This window comes from Heterodontus francisci, chromosome 25, assembly GCF_036365525.1.
Source record: "Heterodontus francisci isolate sHetFra1 chromosome 25, sHetFra1.hap1, whole genome shotgun sequence".
NCBI lineage: Eukaryota > Metazoa > Chordata > Chondrichthyes > Heterodontiformes > Heterodontidae > Heterodontus > Heterodontus francisci.
In genome coordinates this window covers 38,593,533-38,614,587 of record NC_090395.1, presented here as the reverse complement: position 1 = coordinate 38,614,587, position 21,055 = coordinate 38,593,533, and the positions used below count along the sequence as shown (strand labels likewise).

General features: G+C 44.0%; 1 protein-coding gene across 1 annotated transcript in view; it reads right to left on the bottom strand.

The window, feature by feature from the left end:
* ppfia4 (PTPRF interacting protein alpha 4) overlaps window positions 1–21,055 on the bottom strand; it is a 907,198-nt gene that overhangs the window by 244,146 nt on the left and 641,997 nt on the right. Inside the window, exon 3 of the mRNA XM_068057116.1 lies at window positions 6,171–6,335. Coding sequence (XP_067913217.1) covers window positions 6,171–6,335 — 165 coding nt within the window. The remainder of the gene's footprint in view (window positions 1–6,170; window positions 6,336–21,055) is intronic.

Below are 21,055 nucleotides of genomic sequence, written 5' to 3'. Positions count from 1 at the left end.
CACTTTTGAGCTTCTGACAGATGCAGGGTTTTTGGCAGGTTCGATTTTTTTAAAAGTCCGCTGGAAAACCATGAAGCTGCCCGAAGTTCAAAAGCATTGTTCCCACTCTCAGCAGCGGACAGAGAGATAGCGACTGATGGGAGTGGGGGAAGAGAGAGAGAGACAGTGGGGAGAGAGTGGGAAGTACAGAGAGAGAGAATGGGAAAGGGAGAGAGTGGGAGAGGGAGAGAGTGGGGGTACAGAGAGAGAGAGAGAGTAGGGGCACAGAGAGAGAGAGACTGGAGGGTTACAGAGCGAGAGAGAGGGTGGGGGACAGAGAGAGAGGTGAGAGGGTCAGAGAGAGAGGGGGTGGACAGAGAGTGCAGAGATGACACAGAGAGAGGGAGGGACGACACAGAGAAGGGGGACAAACACCGAGGGGGGGGGCAAGACAGAGAGGAGGGACAAAATGGAGGGGGGAAACACAGGGGGAAGGGACAACACAGAGGGGGGAGGACAACACTGGGAGGGAGGACAATACAGAGAGGGGGAACAACATAAAGAGGAGCAACACAGAGAGGGAGGGGGAGAGAGAGACAGACACAGAGAGAGAGGAAGGAGAAAGAGCAATCAAGATCAACTTGAAAGATGGACATCTATCCGGAATACTCTGCATCGCTACACAAGTGTGCGGGCAAACACTGACTACTTTTGCAAGCAAATACAATGCCAGGTATGCAGTATCCAATGTAGTGTCGAGAAAGTAAGTCAATAAATTAGCCTTCTCATTTGAAGCTTATTCACAAAATCCACATTTGTTGTTGTTTTGATTAATAGTAAGATAAATGTTTAATGCTTTTATCTTTCTGAAATTGCCCCACCAGCCCCTATTTGAGACAAAAATTGTAAAGTGGCCCCTCACGCTAACAGCTTGGACACCCCTGCGCCAAGATTTTAACCTAGTGTTTTAAAATAACTGAGCAGTTAGGTTATTTTAAAACACAAGTTTAATGGCTTGTGTTATGTAAACTCATTTTAATATGGAAAAAGTCACTTAGGGAATGTCTCAATTTCTACATTCTGGCACGCATTACTTTCATTTGGGACATAAGCTCAGTGACATGTTGCATGTTACTGGGCTTTTAGTTCGATATAAATGTCACAATTCGGCTGGTATCCATTTGGAATCACATTGTTCCAGAACTTGTTTTAAGGGGGAAACAGGCAAGAAGATCCAAAGAATCTTCAGAAGTCAGCAATGTATGTTCCTCATGAATACAAGAGTATGGTGTATTGGGGCTGAGTGATATTGGCAAAAACAGGATGCTGCTGACCCATATACAGTCATTATTAAATACAATGTAATGGATAGCTTTAATAAACCTTAATCTATGATGAACTGTCTACGATTCTTTAACAAAATCCATGCTGCATTTGCAGTTTTAAAAACTGAGGAAGACATAGTAAAATGTATATAATAAAAGCAAAATACTGCGGATGCTGGAAATCTGAAACAAAAACAAGAAATGCTGGATTCACTCAGCAGGTCTGGCAGCATCTGTGGAAAGAGAAGCAGAGTTAACGTTTCGGGTCAGTGACCCTTCTTCGGAACTGACAAATATTAGAAAAGTCACAGATTATAAACAAGTGAGGTGGGGGTTGGGCAAGAGATAACAAAGGAGAAGGTGCAGATTGGACCAGGCCACATAGCTGACCAAAAGGTCACGGAGCAAAGGCAAACAATATGTTAATGGTGTGTTGAAAGACAAAGCATTAGTACAGATTAGGTGTGAATATACTGAATATTGAACATCAGCAAGTGCAAACCTGAAGAAAAACAACCTGAAAAAAACAGTGGGTAAGCAAACTGAACAAACTAAGATGAAATGAAATAAATGCAAAAAAAGATTGTAAAAAATGTAAAAAGGAATGCAAAAAAAAGGGAAGAAAAAATAACTAAAAATGACTAAAAATGAAAGTAAAGTGGGGGGCTGTCATGCTCTGAAATTATTGAACTCAATGTTCAGTCCGGCAGGCTGTAGTGTGCCTAATCGGTAGATGAGATGCTGTTCCTCGAGCTTGCGTTGATGTTCACTGGAACACTGCAGCAATCCCAGGACAGAGATGTGAGCATGAGAGCAGGGGGGAGTGTTGAAATGGCAAGCAACCGGAAGCTCAGGGTCCTGCTTGCGGACTGAGCGGAGATGTTCCGCAAAGCGGTCACCCAGTCTGCACTTGGTCTCCCCAATGTAGAGGAGACCACACTGTAAGCAGCGAATACAGTATACTACATTGAAAGAAGTACAAGTAAATCGCTGCTTCACCTGAAAGGAGTGTTTGGGGCCTGGGATAGTGAGGAGAGAGGAGGTAAATGGGCAGGTATTACACCTCCTGCGATTGCAAGGGAAGGTGCCCTGGGACGGGGACGAGGTGGTGGGGGTAATGGAGGAGTGGACCAGGGTGTCGCGGAGGGAACGATCCCTTCGGAATGCTGACAGGGGAAGGGAGGGGAAGATGCGACTGGTAGTGGCATCACGCTGGAGGTGGCGAAAATGGCGGAGGATGATCCTTTGGATATGGAGGCTGGTGGGATGAAAAGTGAGGACAAGGGGAACCCTGTCACGGTTCTGGGAGGGAGGGGAAGGGGTGAGGGTAGAGGTGCGGGGAATGGGTCGGACACGGTTGAGGGCCCTGTCAACCACAGTGGGGGGAAATCCTCGGTTGAGGAAAAAGGAGGTCATATCAGAAGCACCGTCATGGAAGGTGGCATCATCAGAGCAGATGCGTCGGAGACGGAGAAACTGGGAGAATGGAATGGAGTCCTTACAGGAGGTAGGGTGTGAAGAAGTGTAGTCGAGGTAGCTGTGGGAGTCAGTGGGCTTATAATGGATATTGGTAGACAACCTATCCCCAGAGATGGAGACAGAGAAGTCGAGGAAGGGAAGGGAAGTGTCAGAGATGGACCATGTAAAGGTGAGAGAAGGGTGAAAATTGGAAGCAAAGTTGATAAAGTTTTCTAGTTCGGGGCGGGAGCAGGAAACGGCACCGATACAGTCATCAATGTACCGGAAAAAGAGTTGGGGGAGGGGGCCTGAGTAGGACTGGAACAAAGAATGCTCGACATATCCCACAAAAAGACAGGCATAACTAGGACCCATGCGGGTACCCATAGCGTAAAATGTATTATGTTTCAATGACCATGTTAGAAAGTCATTAACTGATTTTCTTTGCTGCAAATTGGGTTAAACGGCAAGTTTTACAAGTATGTCAAAGATCAGTAACTGCAATATGTACCATTTACTATCCAGTTTGAGGGCAGGTAACCTGAGTGGACAATGCCATTTGAAAGTGGTCTGTATCATATAATTATATTTTAAGGTATAAGTGCACCTTTACTAACAGGTAAGCGATTTGGCTTGGACATAAATTGATTAGTCTGGAGTACAATGTTACAGACAGTGACTAAACATTTTGTAATTGAATAATGCATGCAGTAAAAACTGCTCAACTTTGTGCAGAAAAGCTTTTTGTTAATAATTATCTTGTCAGAGTTGAATAAGAATCGACAGTGATAGACTGAGATATAGACATAAGTGAATTTAAGAAAATTGCTTTATTGGAGGAACTGAAGCGTGCTCTTTATCTGTAATTGTGTTTATCTAATTTTGTCACTAAATTTGGTGAGCAAATCACATTTTGTCCATGAGAGATTCTGTTGTTTCTGTATTTTGGAATCCAAGATGTAGTTTAACAGCCTATTAAGATGAATAAACTAGTCTTGGCTACCTACCGTTAATCTCTCTGTCCCTTCCTGTCACACTCTGCTTTTCCCTTTTACATGATTCTTCTGAAGTACTATCTGCTCCATCCTATATAATTCTCCTGATTTAGAGATCACTGCCCTTTTGTTGGCTGCCCTGTCTTCAGACACATATATTACAAGCAGGTGGAGAAGTTGCACAAACATTGACCATGGGCTAAATTGTCTTGTGACAACAGCAGTGTGAGAAATGATCCGTCTTCCTATTGCGATTTTTCTACTGCCTCACCTCAATAACTACAATAACAATCCTCTCTTTGAGTTTTATGCTTTATTGGATGAATTTGCGCTCCTGATACAGTTTGAATCCACAGAGGTCATCCAATAAGGTCCATCTACCACCCAGTAATGTGGTGTAGCTAACTCTATTCCATCAACAAAAATAATTTGCATTGGCATTGCATACTATTTTGCTTGCTAGCTAGTTAATTCAGTTGTGCTGCTCTCCATTGATGTTTGTATGCTTAGCTACTTTATTTAAAGCGAGAAATGTGTTTTAAATAGGACTATATTTTGATGGCATTAGATTGGTTGTACACTTTATATACAGATTAATTGCTCCATTTCTGTGGCTGAGTCAATAATTTTGTCAAATATCCGTGGTGCAACATGTTGGTCCCTATCCCTGGTTGGTGCGCAGTTTATTATTTTAATGAATTCGGTTTAAGTACAATAAAGTTAATCTCTTTCTTTGTTAAACTCAAGAAAACCTGTCCGATTGGTTCTTGTTATGATCGTAGCAAGTAAGTAATCAAACACCAACTGAATTGGCCAGTATGTGCACTTTAAAAAAGAATTAAACCTGTTGTGGTCAAACAAGGAGAGGGAAAAGAGGGAAGCCCTTTGACCCCTCCTCACCTGACCGTAACACTTACAAATAAGGTTTCCAGTTCAGATAAGACATCTGAAATCAGTAGGATAACCTTTCAAACTAGAGAGAAAAAAAGCTGTTCCCTAGTTTCACACTGACCTGTCTATATTTGTTTGTGTAGATACAAATTTAAAAATGCACTGTTTTCAACTTAATTTACAGATGAATAATGCGTTAGAATACTATTCCTCACATCTTTTCAGTAGAATCTGATCCAGTCATCTCCATAATAAATTAAAATCAAAATACTGCAGATGCTGGAAATCTGAAATAAAAACAAGGAATGTTGGAAATACTCAGCAGGTCTGGCAGCATCTGTGGAGAGAGAAGCAGAGTTAATGTTTCAGGTCAGTGACCCCTCAACTGATGAAGGGTCACTGACCTGAAACGTTAACTCAGCTTCTCTCTCCATCGATGCTGCTAGACCTGCTGAGTATTTCCAGCATTTCTTGTTTTTATTCCAGTCATCTCCATGTTGCAGAATAGCTGACTTTGGATTGACTCACATTCTCAATAGATTGGCTTTGTGAGGAATTTCACACAGTCTATGTAGCTTGTGATCTATCTTTACCAGGAGTTAACCAAAGGGCAGGTTAGATGGAAAAACAAAGTTGCATCTAGGGGCTGTGAATCACAGAGATTTTGATGGTCAATCACAATTCTAGTCAGTAGTAAATGGGTGACAACAGTATTTAAAAAGCCACAACTCAAAGAATTTCAATTTCAGTTTACAGTTCTAAAACAAAATCACTTTTTAAGAGGATTTCCCCAATAAATCTATGATCATGATGCTCTGAAATTGAGGCAATCTGAGGAATTGGTTATGAAATCCCATTATTCTGGGCCAACACTTAGAGCAACCATTTTTCTTTTATGCAGCACTGTTTATTCTCATTCATATGCGGAGGAGTACCATAATAGAACACAATTTTCCCACAGTCACAGCATTTTTGTCAGATGCAGAATTGAGTAACAGCAGATCACACATAATGAAAACTGCAATTAAGAAATAAACACAATGCCACTTGGCACCTGTCAAATAATAAATATTCAATTTATAAATCTTCATCATTGTGGTGATGCTTTCAGAGCTTTAAGCAAAGCTTTTCACATTTAGGGACAATGTCAGGTGTTCCCATCTCTCAGCATTTGGGCAGATTTGGTGAAAACCCAAAGTCATATGCACAGACTGTCAATCACATTGTGACTGATGGTCAGTCAATTTTAGTTGCAGTCCACGCTAATGGGTAACAGTATTCTGACCCCAAATATTTAAAAATCATCACCCCAAGTACTTCAAATAGTGTTTCACCTCCATAACCTATTCACTTTTTTCAAAGTCAGGGGATTTTTCCAGCAGATCTTTCTGATCATGATTCTGAAGAATTGGAGGTTAATCTAACCTTGTATTTATTATACATTTTGCATGAACTCAATAAGGCACAAATGTGGTCCTCAGTCATAATTCTTCACTCGCTGTACCACCAATTATCTTCTCACCTTTTCATCCAAAGCTTTATGATGTTCAAATAATGACTTCAGTGCCTTCAAAACCTCCACTTCACTGGAAACTCCTGATGGAGATTGTGACTGTCGTTTGACCACCGTCATTCGCAGCGATCGCTCATGTCTTGACACAAGGCACTCTAGATGTTCAAGTAATAACTGTTGAATAAACATGAGTAACAAATTAGTTGGGCTTCACTTCACTATTTTATCAAGTTCATTAAAAACAAAGTGTTTCACATTTACAATTAGCCTCTCAAACTTCCCAGCATATGTTGGACATCCTTTTCATGTGTCCAAGAATATTTGGCTACTTTTTTGAATGAATGTATTGATGACAACAACAGCAACTTGCATTTATATAACACCTTTATTTAGCAATACTTCCAAAGGTGCTTCACCAGAGATTTATTAAACCAAATCCAAGCCGCCAGGCGATATTAGGTTAGGTTGGTCAAAACATTGATCAAAGGGTTAGGCTTGAAGAGCGAGCATTTTAGTGGAGCAGAGCATTTTGGAAAGGAAATTCCAAAGCTTGGGGCCAATTTTTTTTTTGTTATTTGTTCGGGGGATGTGGACGTCGCTGGTTATGCCAACTTTTATTGCCCAACCCTAATTGTCCTTGAGAAGGTGGTGGTGAGCTGCCTTCTTAAACCACTGCAGTTCTTGGGGTGTAGCTACACCCACAGTGCTGTTAGCAAGGGAGTTCCAGGATTTTGACCAAGCAACAGTGCAGGAACGGCGATATAGTTCTAAGTCAGGATGGTGTGTGGCTTGGAGGCGAACGTGCAGATGGTGGTGTTCCCATGCATCTGCTGCCCTGGCCCTTCTTGGTGGTAGAGGTCGTGGGTTTGCAAGGTGCTGTCAAAGAAGGCTTGGTGAGTTGCTGCAGTGCATCTTATCGATGGTACATACTGCTGCCTCTGTGCATCGGTGGTGGAGGGAGTGAATGTTGAAGGTGGTGGATGGGGTGTCAATCAAGCAGGATGCTTTGTCCTGGATGGTGTCAAGCTTCTTGAATGTTGTTGGAGCTGCACCCATCCAGGCAAGCAGAGAGTATTCCATCACACTCCTGACTTGCGCCTTGTAGATGGTGGACAGGCAGTGGGGAGTCAGGAGATGAGCTACTCACAGCAGAATTCCCAGCTTCTGACCTGCTCTTGTAGCCACAGCATTTATGTGGCCAGTCCAGTTCAGTTTCTGGTCAATGGTGACCCCCAGGATGTTGATAGTGGGGGGGGGGGCCTTCAGCGATCATAATGCCATTGAACATCAAGGGGAGATCGTTAGATTCTCTCATTTGAGATGGCCATTGCCTCACAGTTGTGTGGCGCAAATGTTACATGCCACTTATCAGCCCAAGCCTGGATGTTGTCCAGGACTTGCTGCATATGGACACGGACTGCTTCAGTATCTGAGGAGTCGCGAATAGTGCTGAACACTGTGCAATCATCAGCAAACATCCCCACTTCTGACCTCATGATGGAGGAAGGTCATTGATGAAGCAGCTGAAGATGGTTGGGCTTAGGTCACTACCCCGAAAAACTCCTGTAGTAATGTCCAATACTACACTAAAAGCAAACCTGTGCCGGTTGGTGGCCAGAAATGGAACAGCATGTAGAGCAATATGTCAATAGATGCCTACTGTGTTTGCAAGTTAATCCTCCTTCCTGTTTTAATTGTGCCCTACTACGGTCACAACCTCCTCCTGATGGCCCATGGACACACCGATTGATTTTATTGATCCTTTTACAAAGTCTCAGGGAAACTATGAGCATGCTGTTATGGTGGTGGACCAATTTACAAAATGGCTAGAGGTCTTCCCAACTAGGAACAATAAAGCACGTACGGCTGCACAAATCCTTTTGAGTAGGTGGGGAGTGCTGATACAGGTGGACAGTGAACAGGGTCCACACTTTACAGGGGAGATTTTTACTGCCCTGCAGAACATGTTCCAAATAAGGCATAAATTGCACATTGCACACCACCCACAATTATCAGGGATTGTGGAAAGGGGTAATCATACTTTGAAAACCATGTTAAGCAAATTGTGTATAGGACACTCCACTCAATGGGCTGACATGATGCCTCTATGTTTGATGGCAATACATTCCACACACCACAAGGCAACACGGATCAGTCCATATGAGGCTATGATTGGGAGACAAATGCGGATATTGAGACACATAACTCTGGGGAATAAAACACCATTAAAACTACAGCCATGTAGTCAGAAGTGGCTGCAGACAATGATAGACCATGTGGAAAAAGTGAACAGACTGGTGGCAGAAAACAAGGGAAGGCGACAAAATTAAGTTAAACGATGTTTTGACAAGAAAATCAAACCATTCGAATATGGGATTAGAGGCCAAGTAATGCTACAAAATTTCTCCCTAAAAAAAACTCTTTTGATGTGAAATGGGTGGGCCCCCACACCATAACTGACAAATTAAACTCAGCTGTATATCTATTGAACATGGTCCAGAAAGAAAACCAAAATTGAGGTGGTTCTATATTAATCAGATGAAAACTGTTAAGGATTAAGATTTTACATTTGCTCTACCTACAGGTGAAAATGTGGACCTGCATGCTTGTATTGATACTTGGAAAGATGGTGAATGCAATAAACATAACGATAGCAATCAGGACCACCATTATACGCTGTACTCTGGACAAAGGAGGTGAATGTGCCCCACTGGCAATTTATAGATCAGAACCTTAGATTCTTGGTGAACACAAAAGGCCAATGAGCCACAATGACTCATACAAAACGCATGAGGGGGATCTCCCGGTTTGGATAAGAAATAATAAAAGAGATTGTGTAACAACAGCATACATAACAGTTTGTGGTAATCTCACAGGAAAAGTTTCCATGTGGGAAATAAAAGAGAGATATGGAGTAGGTATTAAGTGCAAGGTAAAAGACAGGGGAGACCCGAACGTGTGGACATTGCTGGTAAAGAATAAAGGGACTTGGGAGCAAGTAAAAGTATCAAACCCAACGACCATGTCATATCAGAGAATGAAGGGTACATCCAATTGTGTTGGCTTCGATGGTGGAAGAGACACAAAGGGCAATACTCTTGTATAACGTAAGGTCCAATAATGGAAAATGGGACAATGAACCCCTTTTAGTTTCTTTTAAGCGATGGGGAGGATATAACTATGCTAAAATTGACCAGTGGGGGGCAGTGTTGGGAGGTAGGTACAGTTAGGATAAGATTTGAGGATGCAATAACTGGATGTACAAAGATTGACGGGTATCTCTACAGTGTTATCCTCATACCGTAAGAGAAGGAGGATAGCTCAGATGCTTGGGATCAGGGACGAGGGGCAATGTCCTCAATTAGTGGCAGGACCTGGAAATGGTCTTGTAATTATCCCTACCCACAAAACAGTATATCACCAGGTAACACCAGAAGTGGTCCCTGTCATTTTAAACTTAACCGAATGGTGTCCCAACAAAACAATACAGTTAATTCAAGGGATGATACAGCAGGTTTTCGACCAGTATTAGGAAAAGGCTACCTTGTCTATAAGTGTAGAGGATGTACAGAATGCATTCCTCCATGAGAACAATACTAGAAATGAAATGAATCAAACAAGAAGTAGGCAAAAGGGAGGCTTGATAAATGCTGGATTTACTGGTTTTGATACAGCCACCTCAATGATTAACTGTGGATTTGGCAGCTTCACAGATACATTTACGAACCGTATGGGAGAAATTGAAAAATATACTGAGTAAAGAGAATAGCATAGTGCAAGAAGAGCTGGGAGAGGATCAGATAATGGTTGTGCATCTACGAGACATTATACATGAGATAGAAAAATCATGCGAAAAAGATTAATGACCTTATCCGAGAGGACAAAAAGGCCTCTGACCAGGCAGCTCGTAACGACGTACACGTCATGTACGGGAATTGGTCAGTAGAACAGCTCAGATACAACTTAGAAGTTATCAATGAAGGACGTCTTCCCACTTGGGTAACAAATACGCATTTGACAGCACTATCCCGTTATCAGGACAATGCAGAATTATGTAAAATTATGAGTTTGACTGAGGTTCACTCGGTCAAGCATGAATGCCACAAGGTAGGGAACCAGAAGCTATTAGGACTAGTAGTACAGATCTCCAGTCTCATGAATCAAACTATGCCTAATCCTTTGTTTAGAGTAGAAAACATAGGGGTTGTGAGGGAAAGTGTAATTAGTTAATTCCTGACTGCACCCCAGTGGTTGATCTGGCTAGAAGAACCAGTTTGAATAGAACCAAACCTACAGGGATGCAGAACAAGTAAGGATGCCCTCACTTGCCCATACAATTTATATGATAATTCAAGAGACACATGTGGTTTCAATTGGAAAGAAAAGGGGCTGAACTGTACTATGGAAAAACTAGAACGGCCTATGTACGAGAAGGGAAGTACTGTTTTACCACCTCAGAAGATTATTACCATTACGAGTCACTTAAATGTTTGATCAAATCCGGGACCTACTGTATTACACCCACCAAAACCACAGTGATGTGGGGAAAGCCCTCCTCGCCATTGCTACTCTTAACCAACAAGCCTTACAAGTAAAAGATAGCTTGAACATAAAACAAGAGGATTGTGTCACTAAATTTGGGTATGACATCTCTGAACTACCAATCCACTTAACAACATTAATAAGTCAAGTGAACGCCTCCCAACGTCATTATTACATGCTAGAGCAAGGAAATTCCAGGGGTAGAGGATTCAACAAATTGGTGGGTAACAGGGTTAAATATGAAAATTCCCCCCGAATCAGAATAATTTCACACGTATTGATTATAACTCAGTTCTTGGTGCTAATATGCTCACTGCTCTACACTTGCTACTTGAAGCACTTGCTGTTCCAGACAAGATCACAATTAAACATGATCATCGCACAATATCTCTTGGAAATGATTAAATATGAAAGTTCAAAGCACACAAGAATTTAATTTGACTGGTCAGAATAAATGCCTTGCCCTCAAGGTGGGGATATTGTAAGATAGTTCACTGCTTGGTGTAATGTCTTAAAATGTATAAGATTAATTAGAAGTAATTATGATAAGCAATAATGCTTTAAAATATTGTTAAAGTAACTATACTGGGCTGGATTTTAACGAAACCTCGAACGTCGGGATCTGTGGTGGGCAGGGGGTGGGGTTGCTGAAGATGGCCCCGGATGAGGCCCACCACGGACCTCAATGCCAGCAGGGCCCAGCCTGATATTGCCGACGGGGGCAAGGCCTCGTGGCGACCCTCCCACTGCTCATCAGCAGGACTGCAATTTAAATATTTAAATCAATTAAAATAATTAATTTAAATAAACTTACATTGCCTCCTGATGTCCTGCTGCGATCTTCAGCCAGGTGGCCGACACTCCAACACCTTCGGATCCCTATCCGGGGAAATGAGGCAGAATACTGGTGGGGAGGGGGGAGGAGGTAAGATTCTTAGTGCGGGAGTGGGGCCAACAGTTCAAATTAACATCATTGGTGTAGGGGATGGTGAGAAGGGTTGGTTTAAAGTTAGTGCAATTTGTGAAGAGAAGGTCAGATGGTAAAGGTAAGTGTTTTGGGGGGGGGAAAGGAGAGATAATTAATTTAATTGATTGGGGGGATGGGGGGTGGGAGAAGGGCAAAACAGATGTATTTATTTAATTTCATTAAATTTTTTAAAAATAGAACAAAGAACAGTATAGAACAGGAACAGGCCATTCGGCCCTCCAAGCCTGCGCTGATCTTGATGCCTGCCTAAACTAAAACCTTCTGCACTTCCAGGGACCGTATCCCTCTATTCCCATCCTATTCATGTATTTGTCAAGATGCCTCTTAAACGTCATTATCGTACCTGCTTCCACCATCTCCCCCGGCAGCAAGTTCCAAGCACTCACCACCCTCTGTGTAAAGAACTTGCCTCGCACATCCCCTCTAAACTTTGCCCCTCTCACCTTAAACCTATGTCCCCTAGTAACTGACTCTTCCACCCTGGGAAAAAGCTTCTGACTATCCACTCTGTCCATGCCGCTCATAACTTTGTAAACCTCTATCATGTCACCCCTCCATCTCCGTCATTCCAGTAAAAACAATCCAAGTTTATCCAACCTCTCCTCATAGTTAATGCCCTCCAGACCAGGCAACATCCTGGTAAACCTCTTCTGTACCCTCGCCAAAGCCTCCACGTCCTTCTGGTAGTGTGGCGACCAGAATTGCATGCAATATTCTAAGTGTGGCCTAACTAAGGTTCTGTACAGCTGCAGCATGACTTGCCAATTTTTATATAAATATTTAAATATGCTGGTAAAAATAGCATCAGCGCCTGCTCACAGGCAGCCAACACCATTGCCAGGGAGGGACAATCCACCCTCTCCACGTGATCGGGAGGAGGCGGGGGGGGGGGCTCGATGCCCACCCTGGCAATTTAAATGAGCCACTGCGCTCGGAATCACAGCGGTTCTTTGGCGTGCAGCCTGCACAGGCGGGCTGCCATTTCTTTCGCCTGTCGCCAATTTCGGTGGCAGGCTTATACAATTCAGCTCACTATGTGTAAGCTCCACTAAACATGGTGTAAGGCTGAGAAGCAATTCTGATAATGAGCCAAGGTTATGTTAGAAAAAAAAACTGGCAGTGGAAAACAAACCTTGAGGTAAATATGAAAAGAATGTAATAGTATGTTTGAAACTAACAGATAATGAAAAACAGCATTAATTAAGTTACAATTAAAACAGAAGGTTTAAAGCTTCTAATATCTGTTATCACTAGAGTAAAAGACATTGCTGGAACTCATGTAACAATGGTATGAAATTTCTAGATAAGGAATAACTAAGTTGCAAGAAAATTGAACAAAGTGACACCAGAAAATTAAGCCTAAATTTAATGTTAAAAGTGTCTAGGGGTCTCTTTCCGTCTTCACCTGGTCTTATTGTAACAGGATTTAAATTTTTAAACACACTGGGCTGGAGTTTACACGGGAAGACGGGAGCTGGCCACCGACGTAAAAGTCGGTGGCGGACCTGCTTCCGACCGGCCCGGGGATCCAACCCGCATTTTACGGGTGGCTGCGTTTTCTGACAATGCAACCACTAGGTGGCGCAGTACTTGCACATGCGCAAATGCAGGCTCTTCAACTGGAACGTCAGTGTCTGCGACGTTCAGGCAGCTGCCAGGATTAAAGATGGCGCTGCTCAATTTATCACAGGAAATGCTTATGGCTGGATCATTCTAGCAAACTAACCTTACAAAAAATTGGATGGAAGCCCAGTAATATGCTATGTAGTTATAGGATACCAACTGTAATCCTCAGATCCATTTAATATTACAGTAATCCTATTAAATACAAAAGGAATTTTATGATTGAATTTCCATTGGAGGATAGTTAATACGTACCCCGATCGAAAATCGGGCAAAGTATAAAATATGCTGCCAATTTGTTATTGTGATTCATTTATATGACTGACCAGGACTGATTTCACCCAAACACAGCTACTTGCTCAGGCCCCACTGGCCGCTCTCCCCACTCAGCAATTCGCTTTCTCCCCATCGGCTACTTCCACTCCCTTAGCCACTCACTCCAGACCTCGCTGTTCCCTCCCCACTCCCCTGGCCGACTGTTCCCCGCTCACGCCAACCCGTTCTCTGGTCTGCCGCTCGCTTCCCCGCCCCCCCCACCCCACAGCCGCTAGCTCTAGGCCGCGCCGCTTCCCTCCTCTCAGCCACTCACTCCTACGTTTGAGCAGTCACCATGCGCCGCTCGAAGAAGCAAGGAGTGATGTGGGAGCGAGTGGCCGAGAGGAGGGAAGCAGCGCGGCCTGGAGTTAGCGGCTGGTGGGGGGAAGCGGGGAGCGAGCGGCCGGAAAGCGGGGTGGCATGAAGCAAGGAACAATCGACCAGGGGAGTAGGGGTGGGGGTGGGGAGCAGCGGGTCTGGAGCGAGCGGTTGAGGAGAGGAAGCATCGAGACCTGGAGCGAGCTGCCGAGGGGAACAGAGCTCCAGCCTCAGTCTCCCATTCAGCTGCTTCGTCCAGTCGAGTGGGGGGCTGGATACCCGATGACGCTTTGGCGTGCATGCGCGAAGATGGACCAGGTGCGGATACACGATGACATTGGCACTGCGCGATGATGTCATCCCATGCATGCGCCATTTAGTCCTGGCAAGATGTAGCTGTGCATGTGCACAGCTTGGTGCACTCTGATGACATCAGCGGGTCACTGTGTTGTCAGAAATCACTTTGTTTACATGTCCCCGGGCTTTAATTGTTCCGAGGCGGGAATTCCACCTGCTTGAGGGAGGAAGTCCCACCTCATTGAGCTTCCGGCAAATCATCGGGCCGGCAGCTCTTAGTCCCAGCAGCGCCATCGGGACCGGTGGCCATTGCTGGGACTGCAGCCCAGCCAAGGACATGGAGCCAGGAGTCCAAGTAAGTTTGGCTTGCCTCACCAGGGAGATCGGTTGCATCCCGGCGAGGCAAGGGTGGTCATTTGGGGGGACGGGGGGCATCTCGGGTCCTGGGGTGGCTGGGCAACCAGGGGCGGCCCTCAATCGGCACCCTGTGCCTGCTTGTCTGGGCACCCCCCCCACCCCCCCAGTGCGCTGAGAGACCGCCAGGATTCACTGGGCGGCCTTTCACGTCTCCCAGATGCCCGCGTGCCACGAGTAAAATATCCATGGAGGTGGCCACTTAAGGGTCTTGATTGGCTTGGGGCGGGTGGCTCGTTTCTCCAACCCCCACCCCCGACCCACGTAAAGTAGGGTGGAGCTGGGAACAGGTTGGGAAGGCCTCCCCAAGCCTCCCACTCAATTTTACGTCACCATCTGGCTCGCGTAAAATTCAGGCCACTGTGTTTTGAATTCCCCCTTGGTGAATCCTTATTCATCACTTTCCAATTATAAGGCAAAGAAATGAGCACAAACAGGCTTCCTTAGGTTTAAAGAAGAAAAGTGAAATTTATTAAAACTTAAACTTAAACTCTAATTCGGTTAACACCTATGGATACACGCCACACTCCACGCTAGCATGCATACGTGATACGCACATGAAAATAGAGACAGAAAAGATCAGAAGAAAAAATAAAGTAGGGAGGCTTGAGGCAATATCAGAAGAGTTTCTTGTTATGGTGCTTCGAGCTCACTGTAGTCCTTTTGTAGGTAGTTCTTGCTTGTAGATAATTCCTGCTTTTCACTGGGGCCCAATATTCTTCTTACACCTTGTTCACTGTAGGAGACTTTTCTCTCTTGGGGTTCCTGTGTCTTCAATAGATTCCAAAACTGGTGAGAAAGAGATGAGCAGACAGGAGAGAAGCAGCAGCAAGCCAGCCACGAGAGGTCTTTTCAAGTCCAGGAGCAAACAGCTTTCTGAGTTCAAATTCTCTGTGGCAAGTTCAAATTCAAAAAACTCCAACAGCCAGTTAGTCATGCAACTAAACTGGTCTGACCATGTTTGTTTGTATATTCGGCCAACTTAGCAGTTAACCTGGAATGCTAGCCTCTCCAACTTCAATGTCTGGTAATCAAAAGTCCATTGTGGATTAAATTGGAGCAGGGAGTGGCCCCTTTGTCCTTTCCAAGTACCGTCTGTTACTATGCAAATGTCTTTCCAGTCAAGAGTTTTTAAAAAAAAATAAGTACTTTCTTTACTCCAGTAACAGTTCAAAAATCAATGTTCATGTGGCAAAATTAATGTCTCATTCTTGGCAGGTGGGGGCCTGCATGACAATTAAACAGAATGAGTGAGATAGCCCAGGTGATTGTCAGTTGCCATGTAGGCTCAAAGGAGAAAAAAGGATGTAAAAGAACAGCTATTGAACATGAGAAGCAGCATGAAAAATCCAGAGAAAGAAAGAAGAGAATTGTCAGTCAACAGAACACAGCAGGAGAAAGAGAGACCGCACCACAGTCACTCGGAGGGCTACTGCCGAGGTTCTGAGGAAAAGACTGTGACTATTGTCTTTGTTAAGTATTACTTCTTTGCTCTGAATATAAACTACTTAATAAATCTGCTACACTTATAACGAACAGATACCTGAACCCATAGCGGTTTGTTGTAGTCACAGACAAGTTACCCTTGTTCGATTAAATTGAATGCTGAAAGTAGCAGGAAAGCTACGCAACTAAAGGCATGGACACCAATGGTGAAGTAATTAAAAATTGGGGTTGTGCAAGAGACCTGAATTGGAGGAACACAGATATCTCAGAGAGTCTTGTAAAAGGGTGTGGGGCTGGAGGAGATTACAGAGATAGGGAAAGGCTAGACCTTGGATGGATTTGAAAACCAGGATGAGAATTTTAGAATCGAAGCACTGCCAGACCAGAAACAAATTTGGGCCAGTGAGCACAGGGGTGATTAGTAAATGGAACTTGGTGCGAGTCAAGAGTATGGACAGCAGAGTTTTGGATGAGCTCAAGTTTACGGAGGATGAAAAATATGAGGTCAGCCAGAAGAACATTGGAATAGTCAAGTACAGAGGTAACAAAGATATGGTTGATGGCTTCAGGCGAATAGCACAGGAAGTTGGACAAAGCAGCTGAAATCATGCCATAGTCTCATCATCAAAAGCAGAGGGAAAGCCAGTTCAGAGAGAGTCAGGCCGAGAGACAGAGACAGGGATGGGCAGAGAGACAGAGAGACAGAGATATCAGGCCACAAGAGAGTGAGAGAGACAGAGAGAGACACACATACAGTCAAGCCGAGAGAGAGAGAGAGAGAGACTCAGGCCGAAAGAGAGAGAGAGACATACACACACACAGTCAGGCCGAGAGAGAGAGAGAGAGAGAGAGGGACTCAGGCCAAAAGAGAGAGAGAGACATACACACACACAGTCAGGCCGAGAAAGAGAGAGGGAGACTCAGGCTGAAAGAGAGAGAGAGACATACACACACACACAGTCAGGCCGAGAAACAGAGAGAGACAGAGGAACAGCCAGGCCGAGAGAGAGAGAGTGTGTATGAGCAAGAGTGTGTTAGGCCGAAAGAGAGAGACACAGTCAGGGTGAAAGAGAGAGTATGTGTGTGTGCGTGTGTCAGGCAGAGAGATAGAGTCAGGTCGAGAGACAGAGACGGAGATGGAGAGCGAGAGAGAGATTCAGGCCAAGAGAGAAAGAGTGAGAGAGAGAGAGGGACAGAGGGAGAGACTTAGAGAGCCAGACCGAGAGAGAGAGAGACAGACAGTCAGGCCGAGAGAGAGAGAGAGAGAGAGAGAGAAACAGTCAGGCCGAGAGAGAGAGAGCAAGAGAGAGAAAGAGATAGTCAGGCCGAGAGAGAGAGATACAGTCAGGCCAAGCGAGAGAGTGTGTGTGAGGGAGACAGTGTGTGTGTGTGTGTGTGCGGGCATGCGTGCGTGCATGTGTGTGTGTGTATCAGGCAGAGAGATAGGATCAAGCTAAGAGAGAGAGTGTGTGTTTGTGTGTGTCAGACCAAGAGAAAGAGTGAGTGTGTGAGCTAGTGAGTGTCAGGCCGAGAGAGACAGAGTGTGTGTCAGGCTGAGAGAAAGAGAGAGAGTTGTAGGCTGAGACAGTGATGTTCAGAGACAGACAGGCAGAGAGACACAGGCAAAGACAGGCAGGCAGGAGGTGGGGTGGTGGATTGCATAGACAGAATAGAGTTATCAAGATGGAAAAGGTATAGAATAAAATGAATGTCAGGAAGCTGGAGATAGGAAATCACCTCTCTGGATCCATTCCAGTATACACTTGACCCGCACAGACAAATAGACAGATTAAACTGTCTCTCAATTGCTTTTTCTCTTTTAATCCTGATCAAGCTTTGACTTCTCTGTCTGATTCCAATTTAATGCCTCTAACATGCAGTACAATCATCCAGCTCGCAATATACTGAAATGTTTTGTGATGAACCAAATTATAAACTAACTGCACTGTGTAAGAAAATATTTTTTGGAAAACAAGACTGGTAAATAGAAAAAGAACAGTAATGATATCTGGATTAGTATCATTGCTGACAAGAGTTGATGAAAGGAAGAATGAAGGAGCTGGCTTTAACAGTTAGTTGAAGAGTCGTGGAAAGAAAGCGAATGGGTGAAACTAAGAATTGGGAAGGGTTGAACAGCCACGTTACACAAATGTTTCAATGCATTGTCCCGGAGAAAAGCAGGACGGGCATTTGTGCCCATGGCTTACTCTATATATCAAGTGGTTGATGCTGGCTCTCGTCTGTAATAAGTGTCATGTATTCTTTGTGTTATCTTAAGCAACACAATGAGTACGTGGATTCCAGTTCTCTGAAAATCTCTAAAAAGAATTATTAACAGCTAAACCCGTATATACAATACATAGCAAACTACATATAGAAACTTTGTCTAGAGTGTTACAGTTGCAGAGTGACTATGGCTTCTAGTCACATGACTATGCCTTCTAGTCACATGACTATGCCCTGGTATTTAGCTCATTAGCATACTGAGTTGTTAAAGGGACATCACTCTTGAAGTGATCTAACAACATTCCCTTTCTTTCCAAGTACTCTCTAAGTAAAAACAGATAAAACTGGATAACATCAAAATTAGCTCTACAGGGATAGAGATTATAAAATTTACAAGTATGAAGATCGAGATTGTGAAATTTACGAGTGCAGAAGCTTAAGAGTCCATATATCATTTTGGTGGTTTGAGAACTCTTCCAGATCTTGTTATGATAAGAATCTTCTGGGGATGTGGACTTCACCCTTGGCTGTTTTTGGCTTGCCGACATGTTGTCAACGTGTTGGTTGATGTCCTGTTATTCTGTCACAGCCTCACTGTCGGAGTATGCTCTTTCGAGTCCGCTGTGCGCAACTGGAGTATTGCACACTTCTCTTAGTTGGCTTCGGTTCCTCCTGAACACTGCTCCGTTAGATGTTGTAACCTTATAGGACCTAGGCTTATTGCATACTTTGGGTACCTCTGCGGGTAACCATATTCTCATTGTGGGCTGTATGGCACTAAATGTTTTGTCCTACATGTAGCTGAGGTAGTTCGGCCCTCGCATGTCAGTCATGCACCATCTGCGTTCTCCCTTGTTTTTTGGCAAGACCATTAGATCTAGGATAATGTGGTGAGGATGTCACATGGTTTACACCCCATTTGACACACATATCCCTGAAAGGTCTGCCCGTATACTGTGGCCCACTGTTCGAAATAACTTCATGTGGTGCACCGAATAGACTGAATATGGCACTCAAAGTGTCTGCGATGACCATGCTTGAAGTGTCTAGTATCTGCCTGACAAGTGGAAATTTGGAGAAATAATTGGTGACTAAGATAAAGTTGTCTCCACTCATGGTAAATAGATCAGTGGCGAGTTTGGACTAAGGGACTGATGGAATTGCGTGAAGGTGTAGAGGTTCTTTACATTGTTGTGGTTGGTGGCTCTGGCATGCCTCACACACCCTCACTAACTTTTTGATGTCACCGTTGATCCCTGGGCAATAAACAGTGTCTTATGCCAGTCATCTCATTGCGCTCTATGCCCATATGGCCTTGATGAAGTTATGACAAGATATCCTGTCAGAGATCTTTGGACACAATCACTTGTTTTCCTTTGAAGGTTACTCCTCTCGAGGTACTGAGTTCATCTCCATAAGGCCAAAAGCATCTGAGGGATTCTGGCACCTCTTTTATCATATCAGGCCAACCTTCTATGATGACTCTCCATGGTGCCTTTGGTTGTTGGTCATTGGCTTTTTCTGTTTGCAGTTGGTCACATTTCTGCTGTCGAAAATGCAATAAATCAATTTGGAGCACATCTTCCACCTCAATATCAATGCTGTCTACTTGTAGATCCAGTGGAACTTCTTCATTCTTGTTTGGATTTGGCAATCTGCTCATTTGTTGACCATTTTGGTACCTGGTTTGTAGCAGACGTTAAAGTCACACCCCTGTACTTTCACTAAGAGTCGCTGTAATCGAGGTGGCGCGCGTGACAATGGTTTGCTCCAGATCATCTCCAGTGGTTTGTGGTTACCTTCCCTAGTGAACTGCTTACTGAACAAGTAGGTGTGGAATCTTGTGATCCCAACCACCAGAGCAAGTGTTTTACGCTCTATGTTTGAGTAATTGGATTGTGCTGAGGATAAACATCTGGATCTGAATGCATTTGGTTTGCCATCCTGCAGGATGCACGCTCCTAGCCCTTTTTGTGAGGCGTGACTTCCAGGATTGCCTTCTTCCTTGGATCATAGTACTAGAGACTGAAACATATACTGATGGTCCTCCTGCCATACGTATGGTACGTCTTTCTTTTAAGGGTTCTCCCAATGATGATGCTTTGTCAGAAAAATTTGGAATGTATGGTGCCAAGCCATCTCTGGAGATCTTCCTTGTCTTGTGGGGTAGGCATATGCCTTACATCTTCGACTTTGCCTGGGTCAGGATGGATTCCACAACCTGAACAGATGGAGCCAAAGAAATTGATCTGACTAACATCCACCTGGCACTTCATCCTGTTAAAACGAGCCCTTTGCAACGAGCTACTGCCATCAGTGAATGAAGATTTCGATCATGCTCTTCTTTGGTTTTGCCCATTACTGCAATATCATTGGTAATGCATATACATCCAGGCACATTTTCTATAATTCCGTCCATAAGCTGCTGAAACAGATCTTGATTGACAGATAAGCCGAAGGGTAGTCTCTGGAAACAATATCTTCCAAATGGTGTTCTGAAGGTGGTGACTTGCTGAGATTCATTAGCTAGGTGTACCAACCAACATCCATATTTAGCATCCAACTTGGATAAGAATATGGCTCCAGTGAACTTGGGATTCAATTCTTCTAGTGTTGGAATCGTGTGGCGGCATCTCTTTAGGGAGAGATGTAAACGTCTCAGAACTAGGCATACCCTGATTGCTCCATCCTTCTTTAGTTCGCAGGTAATTGAGCTGCACCAGTC